General features: G+C 34.7%; 1 protein-coding gene across 9 annotated transcripts in view; it reads right to left on the reverse strand.

Annotated features, from left to right (window-relative positions):
• FKTN (fukutin) overlaps positions 1-21,510 on the reverse strand; it is a 111,786-nt gene that overhangs the window by 36,207 nt on the left and 54,069 nt on the right. For all 9 annotated transcript variants that reach the window (XR_005210666.1, XM_037797653.1, XM_037797650.1 and 6 more), the window contains 5 exons: positions 20,135-20,194; positions 17,056-17,259; positions 8,918-9,195; positions 6,830-6,962; positions 806-935 (listed from right to left, as the gene is read on the reverse strand). Coding sequence is in view for 8 of the 9 variants with exons in the window: in XM_037797653.1 (XP_037653581.1) it covers positions 806-935; positions 6,830-6,962; positions 8,918-9,195; positions 17,056-17,259; positions 20,135-20,194 (805 nt within the window). In the remaining variant the exon portion in view is untranslated. The remainder of the gene's footprint in view (positions 1-805; positions 936-6,829; positions 6,963-8,917; positions 9,196-17,055; positions 17,260-20,134; positions 20,195-21,510) is intronic.

The following is a 21,510-nucleotide window of genomic DNA, read 5'->3' on the forward strand; positions in this document are numbered from 1 at the left end:
ACACACATAATTATTAATGGTACTCCCTTTCATGCTCAAAAGTGTCCAGAGTTGGACAATAAATTAAATGATCATCCTCTAAAAGCAGGAGCTGAATAAACTTTCGTATGAATACAATTGTAACAATCAACTATAACTATAATCAGGAGGGGAACAAATAAAAACAGAGCAAAATTTAAAGCTCTACATAATTCTAAATGCCAGAGACGTTTGATCTAATGGATAGTGCCCTGGATGGAGATTCAGAAATCTTTCTCAGATGTCCCTTTCAATAGCAACTTGACTAAGGACTCTAGAAAAGTCTGCATTTCCCCCTCTCAGAATTAACAGAATGTGGTAAGGCAGTGATGTCCAACGGGTTGCAGGGGACCTCATGAAACTCCCTTCAGTATTCCTCTCATTAGAAACCCCTGGTGAAATGCAGATAATTTGTACAATGTGTAAGTGAAGAAATGGAGTAGAGTTTTGTTTTTTTTAAAAAGCAATAACACTCTTTGGGAAAGAACTTTTAAAAAATGTTAATCTAAGTATTACCCAGAATCCTCTATAGCCTACATATTCAGAAATAAATTTTATACACATTACTTTAGTTTTTGGTAACCACACAGTCTTCCTAACTTTCTATTTTATGTTTCCGAAATTAATTTCTTTAAAGAAATCAATAAACCCTCGTTCAATGCACTGATGTTTATTATATCTATAAACACAACACTTTGAATGGCACCGATGTTTTCTCATCTCAAGCCTGATGATTCCCTAAAGCCTAAAAGACACAATGGCAAATGTAAAGTAACAAGAATTTTACCTAGACAAGTTCCACTGCTCAGCCAGAATCGTACTCTCAATTTCTTTAACGTTTTGGCTGCTAACTGCAACAGTTCCTTTGCGCTCTTCCGAAAGGCCAGAGCTTCCACAGTGTTATCATCAAGGTACTGCTGCAGATGTGAAAAAGAATTAGCTATTATAGCCATATCTAAATTGCTACAAACATTTCTGCAACATTTAAATATGAAAATTAGCTGTGTTATATATCTTTTCTCTGATACAAGAATCATGTTTTATAGTTCCTTATCAGTCACACATTAAAAAAGAACATAAGAGTAGATTCTAGGAGAGACAAGTTAAAGCAGAAGGATATAACCAGGATTCCCAAAGGATGAGATTTATACTTCTATCAGCCCCCTCCTCCATGTCAAAATTTAGCAAATGGGAAGATGGGGGGTGGGAAGTAGAGGCTAATTATGAGAACTACAAGCAAAACTGAGGCAAAATGCATTCACTGATCTATACTAGTGGTCTTTAGAGACTGTCTAGTACGGTGGGAAGAGCATGAGCTTTTGAATCAGATTATTTGTGTTCAATTCTAACTCATCTTCTTTTTACCCATGTGACCCTGGGCACATCACCAATATATGCTTCATGAGGAAAGTGACTTTGTTTCATTTGTAACTATTATCTCCAGTACCTAGAACAGTGCCTGAAGATTTGTTGAACGAGTGAGAGAATGAAAGATTAAACAAACAAATCTCTCTTAGATTTGATTTCCTCACCTGTAATTTAAGGATAATAATCACATTTTGCAGGACTGCTGTGAAGATTTAATGAGACGATGGTGACAGAAAAATGCTTTGCCAATTGTCAAGTCCTATACAAATATCATCATTTTCATTTAGTCTTCTTGCTTTTCTAAAATTCTTCACTTTACAGTGTTATGGAAGTGAGGAAAGCACTATATTACCTTTAGTGATGCCTCACTACCGATGGGACAAAACCCTGCCCTCTAGGCAGAGCAAGGCATGTGTGTCCTAGCCCCTGCCTACTGATCCAGCCTCATCTCTCCCTCCCTGCAAGTCAGCTCCCCAAATGTACCACAACTTTCCAAATCTCTGTGCCTTTAAACATAGTGTTTCCTTTGCCTGGAATGCCCTTGACTTAACAAAATCTTTCAGGTCTCAGCTCCACCCCGTGAGAAATATTCCTTGACTTCCCCAGGAAGCATATGTATTTCTTCTCCCAGTGCTCCTATTCAGTTCAATGTTTACAGAGCTAGATCTACAAAGACCAATGAAACAATCTATTCATTCCCTCAATGAGCTTATAATAGTTGCCTCGGTACATATTTTACTATAATTCTTATCATATTTAATTCCAATTGTTGATTTTATTTATATTTCCTCCACTAGACCATAAAGATGGTTCCTTAAAGGCAGATATTAAATCTCTCCATCACCATGTCATCCACAGATCTAGAATGTTGCCTGGTAAATAATACATGAACAATACATATTGATGAATGGGTAAAGGACTGAATGATTGACCAAGCTCCTCCCATGCCTACAATATCCTAAAACCTTGTCATTCTTTTATAACATAGCAAGAGGGGATACAGTTCCTATAAGGACTATAGGGATCTTAAGCAGAAAGTGCTCCTAGGAAAAAATTGAGGTTCCTGAAGATAAGTTGCCTTCTAGAGAACATACAAATTATATGAGATCTCTTCTAGATGGTAACATTCCATTTCCTCAGAACTATAACTTCTCTAGAACATATGATTGGAATGAGAGATACATGTTCTTATCTTTTGGCTAGCACCTGTACCATGCTGCAGTGGGAAAAGCCTGGAGCTACGAGTTTGGAGATGCAGGATTTATGGTCTATGCTCAGCCACTGATTGCTGTGTAACCCACTTCTTGAAGCCACAATTTTCTTAACTGTTAAGGGAGAATACATGACTTACTTCCCAGAGTGACAATAAGATCATATTAAAGAACAGATATGAAGACTTTGGGCCCCACAAAACATATGTCCTGACAGTTATGTCCTGCAGAGCCTGCTCCCTTGCCTGGGCATACACCTGCCCCTGATCTACCTGTCCCACCATGACACGCTCAGAAATTCCATTCCTTACAACTGACCCTTATATATGTTATGATTATATATGTATACGCCTATATACTTTATACATCTGTTATGGATTTTTAAAATTTCAGTGTACTTTTTTTCATTTACAAAGATCTTACATAAATATTAGGATTACCAAGTCTCTAGAAAAAGACAAGTCAGAAGGTACCCACTCATTTTATAGATGAGGAAACCGAGGCTCAGAAATTTGCCCAAGGTCTCAGAACAAATTAACAGAAGAAAGAGGACAAGAATGTAGCCGCTAGATATTCCTAGGCCAGGTGTCCCAACATTTCCATATTACCCTCTGTTTTTTAATGAAATTCGACAGGCTGGAACTCATGAATTACTTTTTGATGGTTCACGCTGAAACCAAATCAAGTTCAGGAAAATGTACATATTATCTTAATTCTGTAATTCTTGGTATATTGTGAGAATAATTAAAAGTAGATTAAGACAGGAGAACACTTCTCCTTTAACTCTTCCTCCCTTCCTGAAAGACTCAGTAGTAGAACCTTGAAGTGGAGCAGAGCAAGAGAGGTTTCCATGTAGAGGGGTGGCTAGGGGTGGGGTGCCCAACCCTGAGCAGGTGAGGAGGGTGTCTGTAAGTGAGGGCAGCTTGGCAGGAGATACCAACACCCAAATAGGGTGAGGAAAGCATCCACATTGGGGAGGGGGCAGCAGCAGTGAAAGGACATAGGCTACATACAGGGAGATTAAACAAATTAGTAATATATGATAATGGGAATCAGTTGGAGAAGGGAATTACAAATATGGAAAAAGAAACTAGAATGAATCCTTATGGTGTTTAATTGGACCTGGAGATATTGACATGAATTCACAGATTTCAATAAGTAGACAGCTACAAAAGTACACACATACACATAAATATACAAAAATGTGTACATGTTTGTATACACACACACACACATACCCTACGTGTCACTATGTGGACAGCAATATCCAAATTGCAACACACCTGACATTCAGATCTTGGTTTCTAAAAGGAACCAGGACTCAGAGAAATGGCTGATTCCAGAATTGGGGCAAAGAGATTACAAGATAAACCTGGAATGTCTTATTATGCCAGAAAGTTAAGAGCGCACTCAAAAAACGAGGGAGACATCAAAAAGACACAAAACCACTGTGAAGGCACTCCCACCAGACAAATATGGAAGAATTTGTGAATCAAAATAAATAATGAAATAATGGATTATAACCCATTAAATAAAGTAAGAAATCCTGAGTTCATACTGATATAAACAAATAAATAAATTGAAAGTTTGAAGAAGAAAGGGATGTTTACATAATTTCAAAGTACTTCACAAATTTACAAAGGGTGAAGCTAGAAGACACCACTTTAATTGAATGCTCAATGTTGGACAAATCACAATCACAAGTACCTGACAGGATATAATGAGAAGAGCACAGCATCACTTCTGTTTTATTCCTACTACAGATGTATTACGTGAGTCTAACACGAGGAAAAACAGACAACCCCAAATTAGGAGCATTCCGTAAAATAACTGGCCTGTAATCTTCAAAAGTATGCAAGTCATGAGAATAATAATAATTAAAAAAAAAGACTGAGAAACTATTCCAGACTGAAGGAGTCCAAAGAGACAGGAAAATTGAATACAACATATGATTCTGAACTGCATCATTTTATTATAAAGATCATTATTGGAGTAATTAGCTAAATTTGAATGGTGATCAGATGGTAATAATCGATATGTTAATTTCCTGATTTTTGTTATTAGGATATTTAGAGAATGTCCTCATTTTTAGGACAAGCTAAATTATTTGAGGGTATAGGGCATCTGGTCAACAACTTGCTTTCAAATGTTTCAGGAAAAGAAAAATTATTTGTATTGTACTTGCAACTTTTCTATAAGTTTGAGATTGTTTCGAAAGAAATTATTTTCAAAAAGAAGAAAGTTAGGAAGCTGTTATCTGAGGTCTATGCGATTAGTTCAGTGCTTGTGTGTCGCACCAGGCATTATATTCAAGACTGCTTGGCGCCATCAAGTGTTCACAGTTAGATATGTTCACTTTTATTTGAAAACATTCTCTGGTATTTTCAATCATGGTTTTAACATAAGACACGATGAAGAATGAGAAATCCCAGAGAATAAGGTTAAAAAAGGTTATACATCCCATTAGGCACCCTCTTTCAGTAATACCAATATACTAGCAGGAGAGAAACCAAACCAGGAATTACAAGCCTGTCTTGCTCCAAATAAAGATACAGAAAAACATGATGAAGAAGAATACAAAGTTCTACCTGATATTGTTATGAACATAAACCTCCAACCAGTATTATAGTCTATTTGATGGTACTTTAAACATCAAAACTATGAGGCTATGATAAACTTGATAAGCCCTCAGAGCATTTTTCATCCATATTCACTATTCAGATGCTGACTGCCCTTCAATTTAAATTTCAAAAACAAGAGTAAACATGGAATTAAAAAAAAATAATGATACGATCCACATGATTTCTCCATATTTTGAAACATTTTGTATTTTATGCCTCTTTTTCACGAAGATCAACAAAATGATTCTGGGCAAAACTTGCTAGGTGATGGAATAAAAAAATCATTTGATTTGGATGAGTACTCCATGCATTTATCCCACATAGAAAATCTTTCTCTGTGTCACTTACTGTTAGACACTGGGCCTATACAGAGATGAATGAAATAAGATGCCTGTCTTCAAGAAGTTCATATAATCTAGCAGGGGGGAGAAACAGACATTTACAAGCTGCTGTGATACCTGCTATGATAAGAGGTGGCAGCCAGAACACAACTCTTTTAAGGCAGGACAAGTGCATGATGGAGTTCAAGAACCAAACTGCACCTCTTCGGCCTTCTGTCTCCATGTGCTGAGGCTATGTTGGGCAGCACTTGCCTAATGTTTCCGGCTTCTCATCCATGAGGCTGCCTGGTATTTCACAGCTCTACAATCATAGATTCAGGGAGTAGGGCTAGGAAGGCCCCCCTTGGCTGTCCAGCCTCAGCCTTGGGTGTCAGCACAGCATACCAGAGAAACCGCACATTGGTGGCACTTGGGCACTTGGCCAGAAATGAAACGGGTGCTTTATTTTCCCATTTCACTCCTGTCCTTATGTATACATCTTCCTCAGCAGGGAATCCCAGAAAATAAAGGGCAAGTGGAAGGATGAGGGTACCAAAAGCTCACTGTGAAATTTGCCTGTTTTCATTGTCTCTCTGTTACGTGTCATCCCTTAGAGCTGAACTTTCATGCCCTTTAAAATCATCTTTTATCACCAGGGTCAGCAGGGTTTCTGGGAAACAGGCTTTCAATAAATGTTTATTGAATTGAAAGCTAGAGCAGAATAAAGTAAAGTTCAAAAGCACTTGGTCTTTGTGTAGCATTTATCTTCGAAAACCTTCATAAACACAAAAAATTATATTTACTGCCAACCTGCTGAGAAAAACTATATTTTCCCATGAAGTCTGTTCTAAAACCACATGGTTCATCTTCTACAGTGGCTTCATCCTACTTGGATTGCTTCCAGAACAGAATGCACCATCTTTTCATTTTTCATAAAGCTTATGGGCTAACCTAACTGAAGACAGAGGCCAGTGCTAACGCTATCAAAGTCTATTGGTCTTTTGAGATTCTAAAATATCTTATCAAAGAGAGAAAAAAATGAAACATTCTACCTTTATAGGAACGCAAATAAAACAATGTCTATAAATATTAAACCATTCAATTAGGAAAGAATTACTTTCTTAAGGCAAAATGTTTAATTCACATTTTTAAAAAAGTAAAGCAAAACAATCTAGAAGAAAACAGAGGATTTCTTATCTATTTTCCACAAGTCCCTTCATTTGCCCCCCCGAAATATAAAAAATAAACACTTTCTTTAATTTAGAAAGTAAATTATTTGGTAATTACTAACCTGAAAAAATGCTCGAGCTTCTTTATACCCACATTCAATAAATCTAGAGCGTGATATTTCTTCTAGAAAGTGCATTGGGTCTTTTGGAATGTGAACTTCTAGTCCATCAATGGTAAATTGTTGTAATTCTGGCCTGAAAGCAAAAGTTAAGACTTATATTATAAGGATTTAACCTAGAATACTGGCAGTCTCTTTAAAAATATTAAACGTTAGCAAAATAGCTACTAAACACCAAGTATATCTTCTTCAACTACCTCAGATATCAATTAGCAACTTTAATAAGACCTTGAAAAGCACATATCAAACAGCAATTGAGTTTTAAGTATTTTGGTTATTGTACTTAAAACATGTTTGCAGTTACTCAATACCTTGGTATTTTAAGCAGAAAGGAAAGTTAAGTGACATAATTTTAAACTATCAATTTACTTTAAGGGAAGTAAATTTTCTCAATACGTAAGGCATATGAGAAAATTACAACAGCCTATGTGATAGTCTCACTAAAGGGCAAAAAATGCTAACCTGGGAATCAGTCTTACATATTTTTGACCCCATATTCTACAAATATTCTTTGAGAGTTTCCCATTCTTTTTTATATAAAACTATACAATGTAGAGATGACTTTTTTCTCTAGCTACTTGCACACATTTAATAAATATTTGTTGACTGACAATTTTGAATTTTACTGAATTATTAGGGAAACACTGAAATAAATTTTCAAGGATTTAAAAACTAAAAGATAAATATCTTCTTAAAGAAACTTATTTGAAATATAAAATAAGAAAAATACGTATAAAAGTAGTATGAGAATGAGGATTTTGACTAAAATAATATGAGGAGCCAAGATTAAAGAAGTATTTTTTCCTCACTCCCTCTCAGTCATTTTATTTCTAATACCTGACTTGCATCAGTAAAGGTTTGATTTCATATACATGAAAAATGTAGAGGCCCCAGTTCTGAATGCCTTTTTGAGTCATTTCTCAAATAAGTAACTTCCAAGTATTAATAAAAAGTCAAGACTAAACCTATGCATACAGTTCTAAAGTGTAATAAATAAGCAATGTCTCTTTGGAAGTTGCCAAGAGTGAGTTTTCAATATGAAAATTCTTGTAAGTATGGTAAAATTTAAAGCAGAAGAGACATGTTTACTACTATCTTCACATCAGGTTCTACTATTTAAAGCTTGACTGTCTCACTAGTAGCACCTTCAAAAGAGGAAGAGAAAGTACAGTTTTAGATTAGAAACCTCACACCCAGTGTCTAACTTCAAAAATGTCTTTGTCATCCCATAATTGCTAATATCATAAACTATAATCAAATTTGATACGAATCTTTTCAAATAACTGTTTCTCATAAGAAATATTTTATTAAGACATAGCTAAGGATATATTTTTAGACACATTTAGTTTAAAGAAAAATATACAGGAAAGTGCATAAAACATGAAAGGACAGAATAATGTGTTATAAAGTGAACAGCTATGTATCTACCACAGCAGCTAAATTCTGCCAGCCTCTCCTGGTTGTCTGTGTATCCTACCCACTTATACCCACTTTAAGCCCCCTACAGATAAACTCTATTCTGTCTTTTCCAGCATCACTTCTTTGCTTTTATTAATATTTTTACCATATAAATATATATCCATAAACACTGTGTCACCTGTATTTAAACTTTTTTGTAAATATAATCGTAATATTTGCATTCTTTTGTGTCTTGCTCCTGTCATTTAATATAGTAGTATTCATTGACATTGTTGCATAGAGCTCTTCTGCATTCATTTTCACTGAACATATATATATATATAATTCCTCTATTATGAATACATGTTTACATTATGAATCTTAGGGATACATTATTTATTCTTTCTACTGTTGAAAACTATTTGGGTTGCCTCTGGTTTGGGGGAATTAAGAACACTGTTGCGGTAACCATTATTGCACAGGTGCATGAGTTTCTTTGTGTTGAATATTCACAGTTCAAAGCTGATTTATATGAATTATATATTAGATTGAATTACCATATATAAAAAAAAAACATGAATCCATGACTGGACAATGCAGGTTATACATTTTCACTTTTGATTCTAAGCTTACCTGTCAAAAGCTCCAGGATAACGACCAAACTGTAACTTTCGGAAAGGAACAAATTTTCTGTCAATGTGTCCTTTGAGTCGTAGATGGCCATGCCAGAGGTAGTTGCCACTCCTCTCATGAAAGACCACCAGGTGGATCGCATGAGTGGCAAATCTGCAGATGTAGTGCAGGGGGATTTCAGTTCCAGAAAGTGAGTCTATCCCGTCTAGTCGGGGATCTTTGCTCTGAATCTTTAGGCACTGAAATCCCATATTCTCAGCAATCCGAAACCAGCCTTCCTAGAACCAGAGAAACATCAGGCTTGAATGTTTAAAGCCAAATATTAGTTGCCAAACTAGAGTGATTCTTACACTAAATTAAGTCATCACATTTTTGTGCTAATCTGTTCTTTGCCTGAAGATTTTAAAATGAGGGTGGGGAAAGGAAGGTGGTGGTGAGAAAATAAAAGGAAAGTAGTAAAAAGAGAAGCCACATGGCATAGAAGACATGTCCAAAGACTCTCTTTATGAAAATTTATACAAATTTCTTTCTTGGAATGAGAATGCTCATTTTAGAGTTCTCTGGTTAATATCTATAAAGTAAATGTTAATGTAAGGATAACACTTAAACTTGTAATTCTCAATTTAACTTCTAATAACCTTTATCTTCAAAAGTACTTCAGAAAAGCAGTTCTTTCACCTCAGAGTTTATATCCTAACACCTTAAACCTTAAACTAGTTCTGTATAATAGAACCCCAACCTAATACAAGTCATTAGAATATAGATTTTGAGACCTATTGTAAAGAACCCCAACCTAATACAAGTCATTAGAATATAGATTTTGAGACCTATTGTAAAGAAAGTGCCTTTTCCAACATCATTAATTATAGTATAAATTTCATGTAACAAGATTAACCTACATGGTAGATTTTAGTTCTACTCTCAACAGCCAGATTTATAGATGATGAAAAACAGCATTAATTATTAAGAACACCTTACATCTGAATAGGAATTTACAATTTCCAATGAATTTTTATGTACATTATTGCATTTGCTTATGACATTCACCCTAAAAAGTAGGTAGCACAGGTATTATACATAAGGAAACCGAGAGTTACAGAAGTCAGGTTTCCTGTCTAAAGAAATAAAACTATAAAGCAGCAAAGCCACTTCTAGCATTTAGGTCTTACCCAACCAAATTCAAGGTTCCTTCCACTATGTAACACTACCTCTCTAGTGTACAATTACATCATGTGTAGAAAATTCAGTCACATTTATTATCTCATTTGATTCCCACAGAAAATATGTGAGTCCAGCAAGTCAGATATTATTATGCCTAGTTTACAGCTGAAGAAAATAAAGTCCTCAGATCTAACAGCAGACATTAAGGTTAGTAAATGAAGGTGCTGGATCTGAAGTTTGTCTTGCTGACCACGGCATCTGCCAACATTTTTCAAGAGTACTTTCTTCACACTGCTTCTTATCACCTTTCAGTGTTATTATCCAATCAGCTGTTCCCTCATCTATGCTATCACAACGCATGCAAACCTTTATAGGATTTACTGTCCTGATTTTTAAATCATTTGTCTAAATGATGAACCTCCATTAATAGACTGTGAGTTCCTCAAATATAGGAATCAAGACAGTGGTTAGAACTCAGCAGATGCTCAATAGGTATTTGTTAATTTTGTCCTCTATGTTGTTCAAACAAGATACAGAAAGTGATGTTTCTGGTAGGGAAGCACCAATAGTGTTTTCTCCCTCCTGGATATAGAGCTTAGCTGGGTTCTGGCCAACGGAATGTGGATGGAAGCATCATATACCACTTCCAGGTCTGGCCTTACAATATCCCATACGACGACCCATCCACCCAATCCCGCTTCCCATCGGCATGTCCGAAAGCAAAGAACTCCAAGATGAGAAAGCCACACAACTGAAAAAGCCTGGAACTCTGAGTCAGTGATTAAGAGGAACGTTGCTCAGGTACATCCCTGACCAGAAGAAGCCACACTGGATTTCCTGTAAAGACAAATATTCCTTCACTGTGCTAATTTGATGAGACTTTAGTGTTTCCCAGCAACTAATGTAATTTATCTGACCAACTCAACTTCACCTTGATTCTTACATTAGAATTATCAACTGTAGAACTCTTTCTTTTCCTTTTCTTTCTTGATATACCTATGAGGTAAAAAATACTGACTGAGGGCAAGGGAAGGTAAATTCAGAGGAGGAATCTATTGCATAGGATGAAAGAAAGGCATTATAAATTAGTAAATTCAGGAAAAGCTGTAAATGCCAGCTAGACCTTGAGAAGAAACTGAGACCTTGTGGTGTCAGAGGAAAGACTAACAGATAAAAGAGTTGGAACCAGGAAATGGCTGCCTTCTTATAACCCTGGAAGAAAGGAAGTAAAAGAAAAAAAAAAAAAAAAGTAGCTGCTCTGGTTAAACAGAGGAAGGGCCTAGCTTGAGGCTGTACTGCACAGTCACTCAGATGGCTTGGCAGTGGTTTAATCACTTTATGGTAACGGTGTTAATATAGAAAAATCACATGCAAATGAAGTTCTGTGGGAATCTTGAGAGAAGGTTTAGGGTGAAACATACAAGGGCTCTGTATGACTTCAAATACAAAAGGATAAACTTAAACCTGCATGCTTATTCTGGGTATCGATAGCCAGTGACTCTGGTCACTTTTCCCACTGACTCAGGTCACATCATTTATTTGCCAATTGTGCATTTTCCTTTCCTTCTAAAGTAGTGGTTCTCAAGGTGAAAGGTACTGCCCCCAAGAAACACTAGAAATTTGTGGGGGTAGCTTTAGTTATCATAATTATTTGGTGGGGGGAACAACTGGCATTTCAAGGCTTAGGTCAGGATCATTCAACACCCTACAATCCAAAATGTGAAGAATTATCCTGGGTACTCATGATTTAAAATGTCCTTCAGACAATCAAGGGAAAAACTGGTTTATAATTATCTAAGCCTCCATTTCCCAGGTATGCAATAGGCATGTCAATTGAGACAATTTTACTCTTTTGTGGCTGAAAACTTGTTCTCCATTTTGGAAAGTCACATAACTAACACCACCATTATATATACGAGTTACTTCATTATGCCTTCCAGTGTAGTCATGCCTGAGCATATACATACTAAAATATTTCTTTTTATTTCTCCTTTTTTAGGACATTACACTGAATTGGGAGGGGATATATGTGTAGGCAAGTTGCAATTTCTATGAACTTCATTTTGGGCAAATAAAGAGACATTATAAAATATTCTTTATTAAAAAAAAAAAGGTATATAGCTCCTGGAGGCTTTTTATCTATGAGGAGATGATAAAGTAGTAGAAATGACCTGCAAATATTGATATTTGGGAGTGTCCACAGTGAAAAGGCTGACATACTATTTGATTACCATATAGTGAAGTCTACTAGCTAACAAGGCTTGACCGTAAAAAAATGTTTCCAATGGGTTTTCAATGCCTCATTAATAAACATGAACAATTAAAGATCAACAGAAAACCTATATCATGGTAAACAAACAAATAAGCAAATTAAACAAATAAACCCACAAGGAAGGGATTTAGAAAAGGAGGAAGCAGAAAACAAACATACAAAAAAGAAAACCCCAAACTTTAAAATCCACAGAGCAATAAAAGACAACATTACATCCATGAAGCAAAAATAGACTATTATAAAGAACAATCTGAGTACAAGGAGCTTTTAGAAAAGAAAAAATATGAACATTTTTTCATCTTAAAATTTCAATGGCAATATGCAAAGATTTTGTTAAAAGGAGAGCAGTTAGAAAAAGAGACAGCTAATCATAGAGAAAAGATAAGAAAATAAGAGAATCAATTCTGGAAGGCCAATATCCAACTAACAAAGAGTTCAGAAAGACAGAAATACTTTCATTCAATACTACGTTGGGTATTATACCTAAAGCAAAACAAGAAAAAGAAATAAGGTATATGAGTTGGAAGAGATGAAACTGTCCTGTGCAGACAAAACAATGTCACTGAGAAAGGGAGAGAGAAAGAAAAAGAGTAAATTATTAAAGTTTTTCTTTAGAATTCAGCACAGGTCCTGGGAAACAAGATAAAAACACAAAGTTAACAGCAATCTCATATACTTATAATAATGAATTGGAAAAAGGAGAGGAAAAATATCCACATTACTGCCCTCCCCCCAAAAAAGAAATTTACAAGATAGCAAAAAATTCTTACAAAAGATCTGCAAAATCAATAAGAAAAGTTTGAATATTAAAGAACAAAACACACCTAAGTAAAAGGAGATATATTTTATGTTCATGGATAAGAAATACTAATTTTAATCTTAATTTTAACAATGTCAATTCTTCCCATATTAATTTATAAATTCAATGTAATGGCAATCATAATCGCAAGAGGGATTTTCATGGAAAATGCAAATTGATAATAAAATTCATGTAGAAGAGTAAAGGGCTAAAAATAGCTACAGCAAATTTGAAGAACAACAGGTGGAGAACTTATTATTTAACCAAAGAAATTAGGAAAGAGTGATATTGGAACAAAAGAGCCCAGAACATGCATAGAAACTTGACATATGACAACGATGGTATTACAAAATGGCAGAGAAGAAGTGATAGATTATTAGATAAACCATGTTTAGACAAGTGGGAAAATTAAATTAAATTAAAACTCTGAAATATGCTACACAAAAATAAATTCCATGTGGACAAAAAACCTAAGCATAAAATATAAAACTTTAAAACTCTATGTTTTCAGGATAAGCCAGGATTTCTTAAACTAGGCACAAAAACACATATCATAAAGGAAAAGTCTGATAAATAAGACTACATTAAAATGTAAAACTTCATATGCCAAAGACATCATAAACAAAGACAAGCCACTCACTGGAAAAAGATACATAATACATACAACCAACAAGAGTATCGCAAATCATAAGAACTCCTTCAAATAAATAAAGACAAAAAACTCAAGAAAAAAATGGTCAAAAGACAGGAATAGACCATTCACAGAAAAAAAGAAAGCCTAATTATCATGAAAAAAAATTCTCAGTCTCACAGGTAATCAGAGAAATATAAACAAAAATAGTAGTAAGATGACATTTCAAACCCATCAGATGGCAAAAGTTTGTCTCTTTTATTTCTTTTTAAAAATATGAAGACAGTATCCTAAAATATTAGAGCTGCAGGTATTTATGTTGCTCTCTACTTTTATTTAATTTCAAAATATTTTTAAATGTTGAGAGTGAACAGAGAAAAAAATAGAAGGAAGGAAGAAAAAGAAAAAAATACAAGAAAATCTGTCTGAGGTTATAGATTGAAAGACCCACTGAGGACCTAGCATGATGAATGAAAAAAAAGACCTATACCAAGGCACATTGTTGTCAAAATATCTGCAGGAAAAAAAGTCCTAAAAGTATCTTGAGAATAAGTAGGTTACATACAATATGTCAGAAATCAGGCATCAGATTTCTCAGGAGTAAAAATGGCTTCTAAAGGATAGTAGAGCAAAGCCTTCAGAGTTCTGAGGGAAAATATTTTCTAAACTAGAATTCTATATGCAGCTTTGGCAGATAGCAAAAAAAGAAAAGAAAAAGTCCCAATTTTCCCCCTCCCTGTGTCAATGCCCACGGCAATATGACCTTGCATCTCCTCTCATCCAAAGGGAGAGTCTAATTCTGCACATTTAAATCTAGATTGGCCTTTTAACTTTCTTTGGCCAAAAGAATGTAAAGAAAGTGATTATCCCAGTTCTAATCCTAGGCCTCAAGAGACCTGTATACTTTTGCTCTCTCTGTGAATAAGCCTAAACTAGCCTGGATAATGAAAGACACAAGAACAGGCATCTCCACTGCTCCGGCTGCAAGCTAGCCAACTCGAAAAAGCAGAACTACAGCTGATTGCCAGGCATATAAGTGAGCTTAGCAGCTTAGCTGAGAACAGAAAACTTGTCCAGCTGAACCCTACCCAAATGGCTCTTAGAGGCAGGAGCTAAATAAATGGTTGTTGTTTTAAGACACCAAGTTTTGCAGTGCTTTGTTACACAACAGAAGCTAACTGATACACAAGCCAAAATAGAAATCAAATGTGAAGGTAAGAATAGGAACATTCTCAGATATGCAAGGTCTCAACCTCCCATGCACCTTTTTTCAGGAGGTTATGGGAGACTATTCTCCCTTAGAATAATAGAATAAGTCAAAAAGAAAACATGGGATCCAGAAAACAGGTTTTTTAATATAGGAAAGATAAAGGGAATTCCTAGGATGTTGTGAAAGGGAGTTGCAGAACAATATCTGCACACCAGACAAGTTTATATTAGAACAGCAAGACCAAGAGTTCCAGAGGGATGTCTCCAAGAAAAAAAAAGGGCATTGACAGATGACCTGATGTGTTAGATCTTACTGAGATTTTATGTTTCTGTTGCAGAGTTCAAAGATGAATTGTTGATAGATACATAGAAAACTAGCAAACAAAAAAAGATATGTACAAGAAAAGAAATATAGCCAGAGTAAACTAGGTAGCTTACATGTGAATATTTATATACTCGTGATAATGTAAACATTGCCTATTGATTTAATTACAAAAAGTGATATAGTCATTTTGGGATGATAATAGAAGTGTGTGTGTGTGTGTGTGTGTGTGAAACAGAGAGAGACAAAGTAGATATAAGAGTTAAAGTCTCATAATTCATAATAAAAAATCTAAGTATGAATTATCAAAAATATAAATATAGATATATTATTTATAAATGATAAACAAGACAGAAAGAGTTGAAAGTGATTGCTCTAGGAGTGAGAATAAGGGATCAGGAGAGGAGAGGCAGATAATGTTATTTTTCATTTATGAGCTTTGCATTGCTATCTGATTTTTTAAACTTAGTACTAGCAATATTTTGATTAAAAATAAAAATTAAATTAAAAACTATTATGTTCTAACTTTTCCATAAGTTTAAAAATCTTCAAATTATAAAATTGGGAGGAAATAAAACACAAGCAAGCGAACAAAACTCATGTACTTATAAATATTCTTGTCATCTGTTTTATCATCTGCATTACTGCCTGGAAAGAACCACCAGCCAAAAAATATGTCAAAGCTCACTCTTTTTGGGGACCTGTGTAAACTGACCTGGGTTTGGGAAAATCAAGGCAACCTGCAGCTTATACTGCTTTCTCAGGCCATCCCATTACCCTGGAGAGTGAGTAAACCCTACCCCCACACCACCCCCGGCAGGGTCAATAAGACTAGAACAGGCTCACTGCAGAATTACTGTGCACCTATCCTGGGTGGCTGACTACCTAGTTAAGATCATTTAATCTAATGCTAATTTTCATACTGGAATATCTCCTCAGAATGAAAAACAATGAAATCAGTATGTTAGAGCTATTCAAAATAAAGAAATAAGCAAATTTTTGCATTTTTGGTTGAGACTGTCACTCTTTTTGACTACTTATCTGAATTTTGCCTTGTAACTATAAATTAAGATGGAAATGTAAGTTTGAATTTTTGACTAGACCTAAGAAGTACTTCATTTGAGTAACAAACATGTACTGAGTACCTACAAAGTGGGAAGAATTGTGCTATGGACTAGGGATACTACCTTCATGTATACCTTACATGGCAGATACTAAAAAATCATCACCAAACTTCCTTCCTACTTGACTCTCTACACTGATGGAAATGATAAATACCGTTTTTTCAGCTTCCCTCACAACTAGTAGACATAGGATTACAGTTCTGGACAATGAGATATAAGCAGTAGTTTACCAGAAGCTTGAGAAAATCTTCAACAGATGGTGTCACCATCCCTTTCTCTCATCTTCTCAGCCATGTAAGTGATGCCTGGAGCTATGACAACATCTTGTGACCAGGAGGGAAATGAAGAAAGAACTTCAAAGATACAATCCCTGACATCTCTGGGCAGCTGAACTAATACCAACAGCCACTAACTTTTAACCTCTTGTTACATGAGAAAAATAAATCCCTTGTTTGCTTAAGTCATTGTTAATTGTGCTCTGTTATTTGTAGCTGAAAATATTCCTGAAACAACTTATAAAAGTCTTTAAGAAAATTAAATGTTTTACATTTGAAACTAATTTAATTCCTTCTATTTAGTAAAAGATACATATTCCAAGATCTGAAAGCAAATCATCTTACCTCATTCTTCCACAGGTGATATTGTAGTGCAAATGCAGTAAAGTCTCTTGGAACACAGAAAAACTTGCATTCTGAAGCAGTGTCATGAGAAGTATTTTTGACTTGTTCAAAGTTTTTATTAATCAATCCCAGAATCAAAGGATCAATAAGGAACACTGGTACATTTTGGCTGGATGTTAGCGTAATAAATTTTTTAACTGTACGCTGTTTAAGAAGAAAAGAATCCCCTTAATTCCACTAGTCCAATACAACATCTGTTATATTATTTATTCATTAATGTTATACAAATGTATATAGTGTTAACTCAATAGTTACCATGCTCATCACTGTGATAAAAAAAAAAAAGCAAATAAATACAGTCCCTGCTCTCAAGAAGTCCAGTCTACTAAGAAAGATGAACAAATATTTATAATATAAGGTGAGATATGTCAATAAAAATCTATATAACATATTGTAAAAGTACAGAACAACAAGCTACTAATTAACTGTCACCCAAAGGGATAAGAAAATCTTCACAGAGGACGTTGTAGCTGAGATGAAAACTCTGCTTGGGCTTATAAATTATTCTCCTGGTATTAGCTAAATCTTCTCAAGCAATAGTGGGAAAGTAAACACTAGATCGGTCAGCTTTTAAAAATCAGTCATGTCGACCTTGTCAAAACCAAAACTCAACTGTGTTGCTACTTTATTTGCATTTGTAATACTGCTGAGTAACCTTCCTAAACAAAAGACTGAGGCAAAAATACAACTTCTGCCTGATCGTTCCCATAATTTCATTTTCCAATAATACTGCAATATTTAAAAATAAAATTCTGCTGAATACTAAGTAGGTTCCTCTCCTGAAAAAAACAAATTTCAAAATTAGAATGAAAACAGACTAAATCACACTTAGGGGTAAATAATATCTAAAAGTAGCAGAGATAAACAGAATAACTGGTTTATGTTATTACTTAAAAGCTTACCTCAATGAAAGCAATACTAATTTCAAAGGGAAATATGCCTATCCAAAAGGCGCTTCATGAAATTAACAATAAATTCTTAGTCACAAAATCCGAAGGAACTTACAGAAATATATACGAGATAAAAAATAGACAAGGGTATCAAGAATTACAAGGGTTGAAAAGCGGTGAGATAAAGCTAGGGATCACTCTGTCATCACTTGTTTTAAGCGCAGCACATTATGCAATTATTAAAGAAAACGAATTTGTTATTAAAAACCTGCCCTCAACAAAACAAAACAAAACAAAACACTCTAGATGCAGATGGTTTCACTGGTGAATTCTGTTGAAGATTTAAGAAACTATACCAACCCTGCAAAAACTCTGTCAGAAAATTGAGCAAGAAGGAACACTTCCTCACTCATTTTATGAGGTCAGGGTAGCCCTAATACCAAAACCTGCCAAGGACATTACAACAAAAGAAAATTATAGACCACTATCCCTCATGAACATAAATGCAAAAATACTTAGCAAAATATTAGGAAATCAATACCAGTAATTTTTAAAAAGACAGAAAAGTAAAGTAAACATCATGACAAGGAAGGGTTTACAGCAGGAATGAAAGTTTGGTTTAACATTTAAAAACCAATCAATGAAACTCACCATACTAACAGAATAAAGGGGGAAAACTCTATGACAGTTTCAGTATAGAAAAAGCATTTGAAAAATTCAATACCTATTCACAATTAAAAATTCTCAGCAAACTAGGAATAGAAAAGTACTTCCTCAATTTGATAAAGGATATAAGCAAAAAGTCTATTACTCGTGTTATGAGGAGTTCTTTACATATCCTTAATATCAGTCCTTGGTCAGATCTATGTTTTGTGGCATGTTTACTCATTTTCATAATAGTGTCTTATGATGAGCACAAGTTTTACATTTTGATAGTTTATTTTTTTTTAATGGTTACTGCTTTCAGTGCTTTATATCAAGAATGAAAGAGAAAGAAACGGTTGGAGGCAAAACCCATTACTTTCAAACAGGCATACTTCCTAGCTGTTAAATATTAAATTTCAAATCCAAACAAATTATTTTACCCACAGGACAATAAACATGGTCCAAATAGTAGGTGTGTGTATTTCTTAAGGGTAGGATGGAGGTAGGGAAGGATTAGAAAGAAGTACACAAAATATTCCTTTTTATTTAATCTGCTAGAGTCTTTAAACTATGACTGGAGAGTATAAATTTCAAATATATCATGCTTCCCTTTCTCCTCAGACTACCCCAGTTCACAGAGCAGAACATTTGCTGTTTTTAATAAGTTAAAAGTTCATATTGATACTTCTAGATTAGGGAGATGAGGAGTTTGATGATAGGACATTCCCAACTGTATCTTTTAAACAGTAGTTCAAATCCAGCTGGTGTCACCAATGACCTAAAATTATAAATACTTTATGACTTGACCTTTTGAAAGCCCACTTCTAATCTAAATCCTTCCAAATCTCTGCTTACGGAGAAGTCAAAGGTGGAAGCATAACCACGAGAAATGTCTGGCCATTTCTGTAATGTGTATTAACATGGATAATACAATTCTTATTAGTAACCTAGAATTATTTTTCATTCAAAATTTAGTTAGAAAAAGATAAGAAAATATATTTTCCGAACATGGAGGCTGTGAAATTTGTAAAACAAAACAAGGATATGTAATATATATTACTAGTTTTCCTTATCCAATAAAGGAATCATGTTGAATAGATTTTTATTCCTGATCATTAATTTCCTTATTCATAGTTCAATTCTAATGCACATATTCATTCATTTGGGGAAGCACCATAGCTCAGTGAACAAGATTTTTGGAGGCAGAAAACCAGATTTAGAATCTGGATACAGCTATTTGTTAGCAAACTAACTTAATATCTCTAAGCTAATTGAGGATAACAATATAAACTGACTTTATTAAGGTTTCCATAAGGACTAAATGATATGCTGAATGTAAAACACTTGGCATAGGCCGACCCCCTCCTTCCCACTCCTAAGGTAGCTATTATCAGTGTCATCATTCAACAAACACTTACTGAATATATAAACAAATGAACTAAATGAACATTGGAATTGAGGAATTTTTTGCTTATTATACATACCCATTGTATGCTGTCAAATCCAATTCGGCTTCCTTTGGATTTTGATAAACTAGTTCCATTCTAGGAAGATGATAAAAGAATATTTTAGTAATTCAAAGCCTAGTATGCAACACTACATTTAGGGTAGGTATGAGATTCAAATTATACCATTGGCTCATAACTACTAAAAAGTATTAGCCCAATACACATTTTCATAGTCATGAGCTAAGAATGCTACAATTATATAGCATAACAACCTATGGTGGAAAACACTGACAAATTGCAATAAGTTCATTAAGTTTTTAAATGGTAAATTATATATGGCCACCATTGCTGAAATAATTATTTTCCATCAGTGAACAGCAAGTTCTTTGTTGTCTCTTTGGAATCAGGGCTTATTCATTTAGCTCCATATCCCTCACCTCAACTTATGTCCACACACCGAAATTAGTATTTGTAGACTTTGGCAAAGTGATTAGGATATATAATATTTATGGAGCAGCTCCTGAGTGCCAGGTGCTGTGTCTGACACTTCCATATAGGAATTATCTACTCTTATCTACCCCTCACAACAAGCCTGCAGAGCTCCTGTGCCTGCAATTTTCTTAACATATATAATTTCAAATGTTGAATTATTTTTTAATAATATTCAAGTCTAGAGACTCAGAAAGGAAAAGAGCTTTTTATCAATTTTTACCTGATATTCCCCCCACAAATACTCTGACAGTAACAGAAAAAAGAATATCTGCTGGTCTAGAAGACAAAAGGAAGAATGTTCCGAGCTAAAAGATCAAAGAAGTTTCCTATGTCTTGAATGTGTTCTGTATCTGTAAGATATAGATGGAGGATGTTGCAGAACAATTAGAGTAATCTCAGCCTAAAAATGAAATGTGTCCCAAGTCTGACTGTGGTTCTGTTATGCCTTCACTCAACCACGAAGTCAACGGCAGAGACCAAATCCAATCCATCTTTATATCATCCGTGCCTAGCATGGCATTTGGTAACTAGAAAGTGCTCTGCTTAGTAAATATCTGTTAAATGGATGGAGGGAGGGAAGAATATATTGAGTCATTAAGGTAGAGTCAGAATTAGTCACCCCTAACCAGCTCTGTAACTTAGCCAATAATTTTAAGACGCAGGGATAGGTGAGAAAAAAAAACCTGAGAGGAAGCTTTGCAATCTTCCATCCTGAAAACAGACTGCAAATGCTGCAATACAGCCAGCTGTTACTCACCACAGCCCTATATTTGGAAAAAAGAGTGCATTTCTGAGCAGTTTAATTTGTTGAGTTTGGGAAAAGTAACATTCCTAGTGAGTTAGATTCTTTATAACTGCTTCATGGAACTATAAGTCATATATCATTAAATTTACCCTTTTAAAATTTACAATTCAGTGAT

This window comes from Choloepus didactylus, chromosome 10 (genome assembly GCF_015220235.1).
Source record: "Choloepus didactylus isolate mChoDid1 chromosome 10, mChoDid1.pri, whole genome shotgun sequence".
NCBI lineage: Eukaryota > Metazoa > Chordata > Mammalia > Pilosa > Megalonychidae > Choloepus > Choloepus didactylus.